Source organism: Schistocerca gregaria, chromosome 7 (genome assembly GCF_023897955.1).
Source record: "Schistocerca gregaria isolate iqSchGreg1 chromosome 7, iqSchGreg1.2, whole genome shotgun sequence".
NCBI lineage: Eukaryota > Metazoa > Arthropoda > Insecta > Orthoptera > Acrididae > Schistocerca > Schistocerca gregaria.
In genome coordinates, this window is record NC_064926.1 from 48,375,766 (window position 1) to 48,390,570 (window position 14,805).

Sequence of the window (14,805 nt, forward strand, 5' to 3'; positions counted from 1 at the left end):
ATGCCTCAGAACATGTCCTACCAACCGATCCCTTCTTCTGGTCAAGTTGTGCCACAAGCTTCTCCACAATCCTATTCAACACTTCCTCATTAGTTATGTGATCTACCCATCTAATCTTCAGCATTCTTCTGTAGCACCACATTTCGAAAGCTTCTATTCTCTTCATGTCCAAACTATTTATCGTCCATGTTTCACTTCCATACATGGCTACACTCCATACAAATACTTTCAGATATGTCTTCCTGACACTTAAATCTATACTCGATATTAACAAATTTCTCTTCTCCAGAAACGCTTTCCTTGCCATTGCCAGTCTACATTTTATATCCTCTCTACTTCGACCATCATCAGTTATTTTGCTCCCCAAATAGCAAAACTCCTTTACTACTTTAAGTGTCTCATTTCCTAATCTAATACCCTCAACATCACCCGACTTAATTCGACTACATTCCATTATCCTCGTTTTGCTTTTGTTGATGTTCATCTTATATCCTCCTTGCAAGACAGTATCCATTCCGTTCAACTGCTCTTCCAAGTCCTTTGCTGTCTCTGACAGAATTACAATGTCATCGGAGAACCTCAAAGTTTTTATTTCTTCTCCATGGATTTTAATAGCTACTCCGAAGTTTTCTTTTGTTTCCTTCACTGCTTGCTCAATATACAGATTTAATAACATCGGGAAGAGGCTACAACCCTGTCTCACTCCCTTCCCAACCACTGCTTCCCTTTCATGTCCCTCGACTCTTATAACTGCCATCTGGTTTCTGTACAAATTGTAAATAGCCTTTCGCTCCCTGTATTTTACCCCTGCCACCTTCAAAATTTGAAAGAGAGTATTCCAGTCAACATTGTCAAAAGCTTTCTCTAAGTCTACAAATGCTAAAAATGTAGGTTTGCCCTTTCTTAATCTAGCTTCTAAGATAAGTCGTAGGGTCAGTATTGCCTTACGTGTTTCAACATTTCTACGGAATCCAAACTGATCTTCCTCTAGGTCGGATTCTACTAGTTTTTCCATTCGTCTGTAAAGAATTCGCGTTAGTATTTTGTAGCTGTGACTTATTAAACAGATAGTTCGGTAATTTTCACATCTGTCAACACCTGGGAGGTATGTTATGACATTTTTCACCTTTGTGTATTCTTAAAATGTGCCACTGGCATCATGCGCGACTATCACGTGATCGACGCCGATGAAGAGCACTAGACAATCTGGTGCTCAGGAAGTGGATCTGGCATTGCAGCAAATGAAATGAGGCTAGAATATAGCGTTCTGTAGACACAAAAACAGGAATAAAGTTTCCTCACCTGATTTAAGGAAACAAAGATCACGTAATCAGAAAAACTTTACGAAGTTTTGAAGTTTGCTTTTCCAGGGGTATTGATGAACTGTTGCATCGGAACAGACATATTGATCAGAGTTTTCACCCACTGCGAAGATTTCCGATACCAGTACATTTTAGTCGCCGCACTTACCAACTGTGCTGTTTGTTCTTAAATGCTCTCGTGGTTTCTGTCTTCCTGTTACCGATAACAAAAACTAATGACGCTGTTAGTATACCTACCGGGTATCAATATCGCAACAGTAACAAGCAGTAATCATATTTGTTCAGTGATAATCTGTGATAGCCAAGTTGTATGACTTTATCACTTCAGCGGAGTGAGAAGTTATGAAGTGGCTCGCAACCTATATATACTCGGTCTACAGCCTACATTGGACTACTGACCACACAGAATGCTGAAGCTGATACTGCTGGCAACCGTGCTCGCCGTCGCTGCGGCACAGACGGCGGTCAACCAGTTTCCAGAAGGTTTCCTTCTAGGGGCTGCCACTGCAGCTTACCAGATCGAAGGAGGCTGGAATGAGGACGGTGAGTCTACACCAACGTTTGCCTTAACGCATTCTTTATCGTCAACTTTTTGTATATACCGGTAGTACTGTCATGTCTGTAGACGGTCCTCTTCATTTGAGCCGGCCAGGGTGACCGAGCGGTTTTAGGCGCTACAGTCTGGAACCGCGCGACCGCTACGGTAGCAGATATGAATCCTGCGTCGGGCATGGATGTGTGTGATGTCTTTAGGTTAGTTAGGCTTAAGTAGTTCTAAGTTCTCGGGGACTGATGACTTCAGCAGTTAAGTCTCATACTACTCAGAGCCATTTGAACCTCTTCATTTGAGAGTTGAAATACGTTTAGAAGAGTATCATGTATGGTCCCTTCACTACATGTATGCTCACTTCCAAGCCTCACTTCATCTCTAACGACTGTACATTGTGCAACGATGTTCCTCATATCTGTACCCCTCCTTCTGATTTAGGATTCTGTAGCCCAGTCGGTGAAAACGAAACCCTTATAGCACCATTTTGTTGTCGGTCTGTCTCTCTCAATATGAAAATTATGTCACACACAATGGTGTATGGTCACTTGGTGGTGTAACAAATGTGAGCCTCTCAAATGATACGGCCATTTATGTCACACATATTGATACTCGCAAACTCAAGTCATCAAAACCTACAAGTACACTCCGTTGCTCTAGAATCATCAGAATCGGTAGGAAGAACGGTTTCGGAGCACAACCAAAGGAAAAATGCGAACTTGTTTATTTGTAATTACATCACACGAAAAAATATTTCTTGTCATTTATTATCCGATTTCAGTCTTGGAATCCCTGGGTCCAAATGTCGGCAATATGCAAAAATCGTCGTCGATTCCAGGAGGGGATGAACTGTCTATTTACATAATTTATCCTCAGTGCATGAGTCCTACTAGCCTCTGCCAAATTTTTCAATATTATTTGAACTCTCTCTAAAATACCACGTTTAATAAACATTAACACTGGATATTATTAATTTGGAACTAAGGGACACCATAGCGGACTTCGTTCAACAGCAGAATCGACAAAACATGCGACAAAATTATACATTAACTGTTTGCAAATGTTTTAAAGTAGGGCTAAACCGAGCTCGTGCAATACTTTTTGTAACTTTGGTAAAATTGTAGGTTAGGCTCAACCGAGATATTTTTATTCGTGTTACTGGAAATTCAACGTGACGAGAACAGTTCACCTTAATTATAACTAAGGAACTGGTTTGCGTGCACTATAGCTTTTTATATGGTAGACTTCTTAGATCTTGTGATAGTGGTTGTAGAAGGCGAAGGCAAAGTCAGACCAGTGTGTAAATCTGAAAATTTACCATATGTTGCTTGAATTTCGCAGTTAAATGTTAATAAAAAATAACTTTTATTGGTTCTACACTGTATTTAACATCATTTACACATTACACGCTTCGATGCTGACAAGTACTTAATACTGTACACATGTTTTTGGATAGGGTCCGCCTTTAGCAAAACACAGTTTTGTTTTTTAACCCTAACATGTTTCACTGCAGTTGCAGCACCTTGTGGGCTTTTATTTTGCGTCTGCCGGCCGCGGTGGTCTCGCGATTCTAGGCGCGCAGTCCGGAACCGTGCGACTGCTACGGTCGCAGGTTCGAATCCTGCCTCGGGCATGGATGTGTGTGATGTCCTTAGGTTAGTTAGGTTTAAGTAGTTCTAAGTTCCAGGGGACTAATGACCACAGCAGTTGAGTCCCATAGTGATCAGAGCGTTTTTTTGCGTCTGTTAAAGATAAAGAATGTTCTTTACTCTTTGTATACATGAAACCATTTGTTTTTAAATCGTAATTACAGATATTTGAAAAACACATAAATTATGAATTCATATCTTTTGCCAATACACTTTTTTTTCAAATATCTGTAATTACAATTTAAAAACTAATAGTTACATGTATACAAACAGTAAAGAATATTCTTTATCTTTAACAGCCATAAAATAAAAGCCTACTTAAGGTGCTGCAACTGCAGTGAAACATGTTTGGGTTAAAAAACAAAATTGTATTTTGCTAAAGGCGGACACCATCCAAAAACATTGTATTGTTAAAGCAAACACGGGAAAAAGAGCTTCAGCCCCAAGATGATTACTTAATACTGTAGCACCACAAGTTCAAAATGACTGCTTATACCTACTCAGTAACTTGTGGGAACATTTTGTCCTCAATGAACGTGTTATAACACATTATCGAAGAACAAGATTAACCTGGTACTTGTCTAGTTCTGTTCAATCTGTGCGCTGTGCAGACATACTTTCTGAGATGCAGATGAGGTAAATGCAAGAGTACCTTTCCTGTCAGCCTTCTTGTTTTTCGCTCAGGTATCCATCTTTTTGATTTTGCTGTCCTTTGACAATATGCCGAACGATGCTGTCCTAGGAACTGACTCCCCAAATCTTGCACTAGCCGACGGTGTCAAACGTTCTATATTTCGATAATCACACTTTTGTGGTTGGCAGGAGAGCCAACACCGTGTTAGTAGAGGAGGCCGAAAGGCACGCGTGAGGTCTGGAACATGACAAGGAAATTAGACTTCAGAAAAACGGACGTAGCTGGTGAAATACTTAACATTAATCCATTAATGATTAACGTCGGTCTTGACGGTACATGATTCACAATATCAATAATAACTGATAATGGCGCCTTGCTAGGTCATAGCAAATGACGTAGCGGAAGGCTATGCTAAACTATCGTCTAGGCAAATGAGAGCGTACTTTGTCAGTGAACCATCGCTAGCAAAGTTGGCTGTACAACTGCGGCGAGGAAGTCTCTCAAGACCTGCCGTGTGGCGGCGCTCGGTCTGCAATCACTGATAATGGCGACACACGGGTCCGACGTATACTACCGGACCGCGGCCGATTTATAGGCTACCACCTAGCAAGTGTGGTGTCTGGCGGTGACACCACACACACCTTGCCTCCGGCTGCTTGGTAGTGTTATCAACTGTGAATAATCGACTGCAGACTTCATCATCTACTGACTCGCATAAGCTTTTTTCACCTTCGGACAGCTGGCAGTGGGCTCAAATCGCTTTTACTGCGGTACGTTAGCGTATAGGACGGCATGGGAGAGACGAGCTGGAAGGAGAAATGTGTATAATAGTGTTCATTTTAAAGTCCCACGTTGAGCACCTAAATATTGTTCACATTCTTGATTATGCAATGAACATGTGAAATTGTAACCATGGATGATTTTTGTACTATCCATAAGAGTTACTGCACTGAGAGAATCTGCGAAATTATGTGCAGACCGAACACAAATATGAACTTTCCCAGCAATAAGTCATCGCACGTGGAACAAATTCAATAACTGATCTGATGTGAATAGCATTGTTCTCTATGTACCTTACATTTATGATCTTTAATTAATACTCCCTCTGCCATAAAGATCTGTGCTGTGATAAAGTAAAACATACCGCTACTATAATCATACGCGGACACTACCCTACCTCTGTTGGTAACAAAGCTGGCTTAAGAATAACAGAAATGAAATCAAACTAGGTTTCAAATGCAGTCAGATGAACCCACACCCCGAGAAGCGTAACGTAGACAATACAGGCCCGCCTGCTAAAATATATATCTTGACCCACATCCCCCGCCCCCCAACACGAAACGTATAACCTATCATCAACTAACGTAACTTTCATTACAAGAGGTAGAAATAGAAATTTAATGGCGTATGCTTTAAACTCCCACGTGATATCAATAAAAAGATAATTCATTTACTATTCAAAGTGTAAAACAAAAATTATTAATACCGATACATGTTATTAAAAATTATACACACATATGTATTACATTCTCCTGTCAGAAGCCTACATAGGTGCACAGTCAACGTATCATATAGTCTTTGACCAAAATTTGGCCACTTCCAGTAGATTTTCTGTCACTTGATGGAGGTATTGGTTCAAATTGCTCTAAGTAGTAGGGGACTTAACATCTGCGGTCATCAGTCCCCTAACCTTAGAACTAATTAAACCTAACTAACATAACGACATGACACACATCCATGCCCAAGGCAGGATTCGAACCGGCGGCTGTAGCAGCAACGCAGTTCCGGACTAAAGCGCCTAGAACCGCTCGTCCACAGCGGCCGGCGATGGAAATCTTCTGCAGTACAGGAGGGTGGACACAGTCGAAAATGAAGCATGTGCTGGACTGTCTGGAATTCTCCTTAATCATACTTAATATTGTTTTCTGTACTGTAGCTCCATCTTAATACACTAAACCTTGATCTACCCATTCCTGATCTCAGCCTGTTCAAAGATTGCCATGTCATCCATTCCCTGTCATGTCCTGGAGAAACAGTTTCAGAAACTCTTTTTTCCAATCAGAGGGAATGGGAATCCTGTTCTCCCAAAGTTGCACCCTGTTATTTTTAGCAGTGGTAGTCAGTACCTTTGATGTTCTAAGGGAACTCTTCCTTGACGTCAGACGCTACTGATGCTGCTTATGGCCGTAGAGGATGTGGGTTTGCTCGTGTTCCACTTTCTTTTGTTCCTTATTCGAAGCAATTTCTCTTCGAAACGTAGATGATGCTGTCCCTGCAAGGTCGCAAATCAAATTTATCACATTACCCCTATAGTGACTGACAGTCAATATCAACAAGCATAGGCTTATAGATCTATATGTTGTTTGATTGATTTGTACTTACAAAACCGCACTGTACCCATTTTGACCTCTAGTGACTATGCAGCATACTTTCTGTGATGGAAGGTATTTATTATTTCTCTGGTATCAATAGATCATTTTGGACACTATAGATGCTGAATTCACTCTGTCTTTGGAAATAGGGTTCCACAGATAGTTCTTTACGAGTATGAGCTTCAAAAATAAGTTTTCACCTGAAGAAACAGCATCATGAATAGTTAAAATGTAAAATGTTTGTTCAATAATCTAGAACGCTACTTCTACGATGATAGATGAAGAGGTGCATTTTGTAACGTAATTTTTCAAACTAAGCTTTGTATGTAATGGCGGTAAGTCAGTAGCACCTCAAGAAGGGTGGGAGACGTATAATCCACTGGTCGCCGTGGAGATCATAATTGTATGGATTGAAATTTCAGTGGCAGGAAATTAAAGAATCCTTACCATGAGCTTGGTCCAGAAAATCTCTTGGTAACATTTCTGTCCACAATCTACTTCCTAGAAATTATATTTTACAGTTTCTCTCATTTCATAAGAATATGTGTTGCAGTTGTGAAATGATAATTTGATATTTGTACAGGCAAGGGAGAGAATATCTGGGACCACATGCTCCACGAACACCCGGAGTATGGTACAAATGGTAACAACGGCGACGTGGCCTGCGACTCGTACCACAAGTACCAGGAGGACGTGCAGATGCTGAAGGCGCTCAACGTGAGTACTCGCTGGCGCTGCACAGCTGTAGTATTCTGTGAATCTACATCATCTTGGTGCCTTTGAGTTGTAGCAGATAGTCTCTGTCTCCACATAAATAGCTGCTTCAAGAGTTAATAAATCCAACTGAATATGTATCTAAATACACTTTCAAAAATATCACTGTGCAATGGTTTACCACAGTTTTGTGATGTATACAGCCACACTTGAACACGGACTCTAAAAAGACCGCGGAACAATTGTGAAACCTCCCTGATACATTTCGCAATCGAAAATTACACGCTTTTGTGGGAAACAGATCCAAAAACCGGTATCAGCAAATTTTACAAGCCAAAACAGTGATTTTGGAAGTTGAAATAAATATCTCTGCAACGCTAAACAGGGCGCTCACCACCACCACTTTTCGAGTTTTAGTTGCTTGTTTGAAGGCAATGCCAGAGAGAGAGAGAGACAGAGAGGGGGGGTGGAGGGAGAGCGGGAAAGGGGGAAAGAGAAAGATGTATATATATAGAGCGAGAGAGGGAGGGAGGGAGATTTGCGAGTCCTGCAGCTGTTGTGATGCTCATCACTTTTCTGCCTCAGTGAGAGGGCTTAGCCTATATTTTCTGCTGGAATCAGGAACCTTATTTTCCTTACTTCTCGTAGCACACACTGGTGTCTAATGACAGACAGGAAAATCAGAACAATCACACAAACAGAATTTGAAGTAATGTCCAACAGACGAGAAAAATGTCTGGGATTTTCGGTGAATTTTCGATGTCCCACATCTGCTCATCTGGAGATGTTCTGAAGCCACAACGGCAGGCGAGGCACGGAATCCCGCCTGTCCGAACCAGAGGAGGGTGGTCTGCTTGCACTTGTCTCTGAACACTCGAACAAAGAAGACATCACGTGATTCACAGACCTTCCCGTAGATACCCTGCCCGTGTCTTGTTCTAACCAGTCTGTAGAGACTCCTATGCCCAATACAAACGATGTCTTGCGACTTCCTGACGTCATGGAACTTCCTGCGAATGGAGCATTCTGATTGATTCTTACTGTATTTACCCACGAAACTGCTTTTGCTTCCGATGTAGGAGCACTTACTGCCATTTTCTGAAAGCTGATAAATTACGAGACTTTGAGCGGTATAAACAATTTTGTACAGATCGGGAGAAAACATACAGCAGTCATACTGCATTGGCAGTTAAACCTTGCAAAAGTAATCTACATATCATGAAATATGGAAACTACAGCCAAAGACGCTTCCTCAACTACACTGCTCTGCTACTGCCTAGGAAGGTTTGAATTTTTCAGCATGAAACCGATCTCCAACCACATACCACAACGATGTAGTAAAAACAATTTCTATCTGCATCATAGAAAATCATCAGTTCTCCGTCCTCACCAGACAATCGTAAAAATACGGCGAACACAGATAGATCCCAAAAACATAAGCACACGCATCGTATATAGTCTTAGCAGCACTATATACTTCCCAAGAGGTCGGCCGGTCGTCCAACGCGGCCATCAGTTACAAGTCAACTAGCCACCACACACGCTAGCCTGAGGGGCGATCAGAGCGCCCTCCACAGACAGCGGTCATTCTCCGAACTGTTCTACAGAGGCTCGGCTGGTCCCCCCCCCCCCCCCCCCCCCCCCCCCATAAACGGCGTTACTGTTTCCGGCCCTACTTGCTTGCTTCCTACCATGCTTTCTACAGCCCCTGCAGACTTTGGGATTACAAGAACATGTCTCAAAAATGAGATCGACAGGAAATGCAAAATGGCTAAGCAGGGATGGCTAGTGGACAAATGTAAGGATGTAGAGGCTTATCTCACTAGGGGTAAGATATATACTGCCTACAGGAAAATTAAAGAGACCTTTGGAGAAAAGAGAACCACTTGTATGAATATCAAGAGTTCAGATGGAAACCCAGTTGTAAGCAAAGAAGGGAAAGCAGAAAAGTGGAAGGAGTATATAGAGGGTCTATACAAGGGCGATGTACTTGAGGACAATATTATGGAAATGGAAGAAGATGTAGATGAAGATGAAATGGGAGATACGATACTGCATTAAGAATTTGGCAGAGCACTGAAAGACCTGAGTCGAAACAAGGCCCCCGGAGTAGACAACATTCCATTGCAACTACTGACGGCCTTAGGAGAGCTAGTCCTGACAAAACTCTACCATCTGGTGAGCAAGATGTATGAAATAGGCGACATATCCTCAGACTTCAAGAACAATATAATAATTCCAATCCCAAAGAAAGCAGGTGTTGACAGATGTGAAAATTACCGAACAATCAGTTTAATAAGCCACAGCTGCAAAATACTAACACGAATTCTTTACAGACGAATGGAAAAAATAGTAGAAGCCGACGTCGGGGAAGATCAGTTTGGATTCCGTAGAAATACTGGAACACGTGAGGCAATACTGACCTTACGACTTATCTTAGAAGAAAGATTAAGGAAAGGCAAACATACGTGTCTAGCATTTGTAGACTTAGAGAAAGCTTTTGACAATGTTGACTGGAATACTCTCTTTGAAATTCTAAAGGTGGCAGGGGTAAAATACAGGGAGCGAAAGGCTATTTACAATTTGTACAGAAACCAGATGGCAGTTATAAGAGTCGAGGGGCATGAAAGGGAAGCAGTGGTTGGGAAGGGAGTGAGACAGGGTTTGTTGCCTATCCCCAATGTCATTCAATCTGTATATTGAGCAAGCAGTAAAGGAAACAATATTAAAGTCCATGGAGAAGAAATAAAAACCTTGAGGTTCGCCGATGACATTGTAATTCTGTCAGAGACAGCAAAGGACTTGGAAGAGCAGTTGAATGGAATGGACAGTGTCTTTGAAGGAGAATATAGGATGAACATCAACAAAAGCAAAACGAGGATAATGGAATGTGGTCGAATTAAGTTGGGTGATGCTGAGGGAATTAGATTAGGAAATGAGACACTTAAAGTAGTAAAGGAGTTTTGCTATTTGGGGAGCAAAATAACTGATGATGGTCGAAATAGAGAGAATATAAAACGTAGACTGGCAATGGCAAGGAAAGCGTTTCTGAAGAAGAGAAATTTATTAACATCGAGTATTGATTTTAAGTGTGAGGAAGTCATTTCTGAAAGTATTTGTATGGAGTGTAACCATGTATGGAAGTGAAACATGAACGATAAATAGTTTGGACATGAAGAGAATAGAAGCTTTCGAAATGTGGTGCTACAGAAGAATGCTGAAGATCAGATGGGTAGATCACATAACTAATGAGGAAGTATTGAATAGGATTGGGGTGAAGAGAAGTTTGTGGCATAACATGACCAGAAGAAGGGATCGGTTGGTAGGATATGTTCTAAGGCATCAAGGAGTCACCAATTTAGTATTGGAGGGCAGCGTGGAGGGTAAAAATCGTAGAGGGAGACCAAGAGATGAATACACTAAGTAGATTCAGAAGGATGTAGGTTGCAGTAGGTACTGAGAGATGAAGAAGCTTGCACAGGATAGAGTAGCATGGAGAGCTGCATCAAACGAGTCTCAGGACTGAAGACCACAACAACAACAACGTGTTCTTTCACGTGGTTTGCCAGAATATCATAACACTTACATGATATTTCTTGCTGTGAGCCGTGTAGCAGTATGTTACCGATCCACTACACAGTGTAATTCCGAATATAAATGCGGTCATTATATCTCTTGAAACCCGAAACTTTAGCGAAGCGCAGCGACGTAAGAAATGATGCAAAGTAACTAGAAATTAATGTCGCCTGCGAAGATCTTCACGCGAAAACGCGGAAAAATAGGGGAAACAGGTAGCTCCGCTCGAATTTTTTAACGAATACCTATGTACATGATATAACATATTCCGAAATATACTTGTACTTTACAAAGTCAACTTAGTGTTTCTCATGTCCAGAGAACCAGCAATGTCTCTCCCACCTGTCTTTCACCATCTAGATGCACACAACACACACTGCAATTGATGTTCTTTCAACCAAATAAAGATGGGAGATGTGCAGAAGGAGTCAACCGGACAAAGTACATGTGAGGGAATAACTGTCTAGCACAAATACACGTCCATACTGAATCATCTCAAATGTCCACGGAGAACACTTGCTATCAGGAAGGCTGCCCAGCATATACTATTAGTTCGTTATAGAGGGCGACATGGTTAGGTCAGCTGCATTCCTGTACCCCAGCTGGCCTCTCCATTCAGAGGGCTCCCACCTTAAGCCGGAAATGTCAATCTTTCCCTCCACTGGCTGCCACACGCCAGGCAGGATCGTAAAGCAGACACATATCTTTTATCACTGTAATTACAGTTAAATATTACGATCGCAGTCTCAATCTGACTACATTCGAAAAGAGCAGAGTATCGGAAATGCTCCTTTTTGACAGCTGTGGCTCTGGTAATATGAAAATCTGTACCATCCTTAAGACTGGATATAATATTCAGCATAGAAAAATTTTTCATTTCCCTTTCGGCTATTGCAATTTTCCACGTCCTATCCGTATCTCTCCTTTTCCTTTGCACTTGTCGGAACACTGGCCAACGTGCACAGACTTTATAAGCCTGCTGATAATGGTTAATCTAACAGACATCCTCTAATAATTATAATACTACGCCAGTAACTGTATGCTGGTGATACCAAACAATATTGAACGAAAATCAGCGATAGCTTTATATGTCTCATTTGTTTTTCTTGCCAGTGCTACAACTGTGTCGTAGGAAGAGAGACATAATCGCTTTACATACCACGACAGCAACGGCTGTGGTGTCACAAGCGGTCTTGGTTGTAACAGCGCACACAAGTACCGCTAACGATATCCATGTTAAAAACTAAATAAGCTACATAAATCCAGATATGGTATTGCTTCCTAATGGTTTTCCCACAAATACTGCAACTCTGAAAATAGATACTGATTACTGGAGTGTGTATTAACAGTCCGTAAGCGCAGGTACACTACATTTAAACTCATATTTTGCAGTTATGGGATAGCAAATGTCTCGTTGTTCCATTACCATTGATTCCTCATATTGTATTCATGTACGCAGTCACTGTTCTGGGGCTAGCCATCATCCCAGAAGATGTTGAGCCGCTACCAAGACCCTTCCTCCAACTCAAAAAAGTTACGTCAGTCAGTCATTATGTGGTAATCGACAGCGTACCAGTGGACGGATGTGATGGAAAAGATGCAATTGATGTACTGTAATAAGCATCAAAGCTAATTGTGCGATCAGTATTAACAGTTTTACATTTTTCCGTAATTTCAAAGCAGCCCAATGACATGTCAGCATGCTTCCCAGTTTCAGTATCATCTCTAAACCACCCCTCCTCAGCTTTGTATCATTGTGACAGTACATAGATGACTATGTAGTATATACATTCATTGTTAATCCTTGAACATATTTATACCAGCGTATACCAGTCAGCAATCTACCTATCATTAGCACTTCGATCATAGTGTGTGATTTACGATTACGATCGCCGGGAGTGACAAAGTGTTCACCCACTCTTAAAATAGAGGCTGAAAGATACCTGGCATTGTCTTTGATCAAATCCTCTGGAATCTGCAGTTGACCAGGATTAGACAGTTCCAGTCCGCATCTTGTGACGTAGCATACCAAACCAAGTCCGTAACTACTGTTCCGTACCAATCTTACTTGCGGCACCCATTAAAGAGCAAAAAATTTCTGCACATGCGTACATGTCGGAGAGGTTAGCACCTCTTATCGGCGTGCAGTAGATATGAAAAAGTTGTGATGATATAATGGACAGCTAAGAAGAAGAAACATGTGGTTTTTTATGCATAATGGAGCTCCAGACGTACGGAGTTTGAAGCTTTTTAGGTGAATCAACTCTACCATCAATTCTAAAGTATTATTGTAGTGCATGGAATCAGTACGGAGGAGGTATTGGTGAGAGAGCAATGATCAGGGGAAATAAACACATGCACTCTAATGCAAGACACAGATGTGCAACATCTGTCACACATCCACCCTGCAAGTTTTCTACCCAACCCAGCACGGTGACAGACATAAATTTAAACTACTTGCTTAAAACAGAGTCTTTGAGATACATGCAGAATACAGATTTCCAGAGGTATATAGCACCCACTTCTCACAGCAAACCATGGTTCAGAAATTATGCTGTGCTCACATCAGTCCTATAAAAATGATCGTTAGTAACGGAGAATGTCTCTTACAAGGCACCAACAAACGTGCAGCAGTGGTGTTAGACATGTGAAATGACACGGCGTGTTGCCACTAGCTCTTTATACAGAACATCCGTGAACATCCGTGAAGCAACTGTATACATGGGGATTGCAGTACCTCACAAACACCTGTCACTAACTTAGAATCACCATAGTCATGAAACTGAAGACTCGATTTTATGCCCTAGATGGAGCAGGGGGATGGAGTATGTTGCATAAATCTTCATTTATCTAGAGGAGGGTGCTGAAAACATGATGGACGTGTCCCACCATCAACACACATGAGCTGAAAATCCTGTTATGACTCAGAGGTTTACTGTTACCGATCGCAGGTAGATAGTGCTTCAAGTCACACAAAGGACACACAGTTGTATAAGAGACGAACGCAGGTTATGCCACAAAACTGATACACCCCAACAAAACAACGGAAAAAATGATTAAATGTGTGATAAATGGCATGCAGAAACATCTTCCCCCCTCTCTAGAATGCATTATCAGTCTACCATTAAACCATAAGTCGTTACAACTCCATCTCAAGGGCACACTCCATCCACTTTCTGTCATCATTTAAGGCAGTTTAGAGGCAGAAATAGTTCTCTTTTTTCCAGGAAAGTATCCAAGTCAGCAGTCAAGTCGCAGGTATCACTCTTACCTCCATAGACATACAGTAGAACTTTGCCATACAGTAACTGTTTGACACCTGATGTACCAAGTAACGATGATAGAGACGAAGTTTGGGTGACAGCGTGAAAGCATTCTATGGTACACATATTTCCTTCAGCCTGCAGTATCTGTATGTAGTGTGCTATCACACCCCACCACAACGCAGTAGCAAAATCCTCGTCCTTCTTCCAGTTCCCATAACTGCTCGTACTATCTTTTATACTACCTTGTGTTGCAGGGAAAATTTCGTTTGGCGCTGGCCTTACAAACTGTACACGGTTGGTGGAACTGCAACAACATGTTCCCATTTCCATCGAGTGTTCCAATCATAGTCCTGTGGAAAACACGGACCTGTGCTATTAGCCCAGCTCACCCTGTTTCTCTGTGGGTTGCAGAAGGTGGTAGATATAGCGCTCTTCAACTTCTACTCTGTTCCGACTTAAACTGAAAAGAGCACATGCACAAAGCTGCAGGTTTGGCGGGAACAGTTACAAAATGCAGAGGGACTGTCTAAAAACGACGTTGGAGTTTTATTGTAGCAGAAGGTTCGGAAAGAGGTGACTCGTTTCGAGATATGAGAGTGCCATCAATATGATTAACCAGAGGCTGTAATCATTAAAGGACATCTCCATAAAATTGAACGCATGTATGTGGTTGATTGGAAAAACTTGATTACAAATCGCAGACAGCATTTCTACCAGAAAGTGTA

At 41.6% G+C, this 14,805-nt stretch overlaps 1 protein-coding gene across 1 annotated transcript in view; it reads left to right on the forward strand.

Moving 5' to 3' along the window:
* The first annotated feature begins 1,705 nt into the window (after positions 1-1,705).
* LOC126281892 (myrosinase 1-like) overlaps positions 1,706-14,805 on the forward strand; it is a 105,451-nt gene continuing 92,351 nt past the window's right edge. Inside the window, exons 1-2 of the mRNA XM_049981207.1 lie at positions 1,706-1,865; positions 7,108-7,241. Coding sequence (XP_049837164.1) covers positions 1,730-1,865; positions 7,108-7,241 — 270 coding nt within the window. The 5' untranslated portion in view covers positions 1,706-1,729. The remainder of the gene's footprint in view (positions 1,866-7,107; positions 7,242-14,805) is intronic.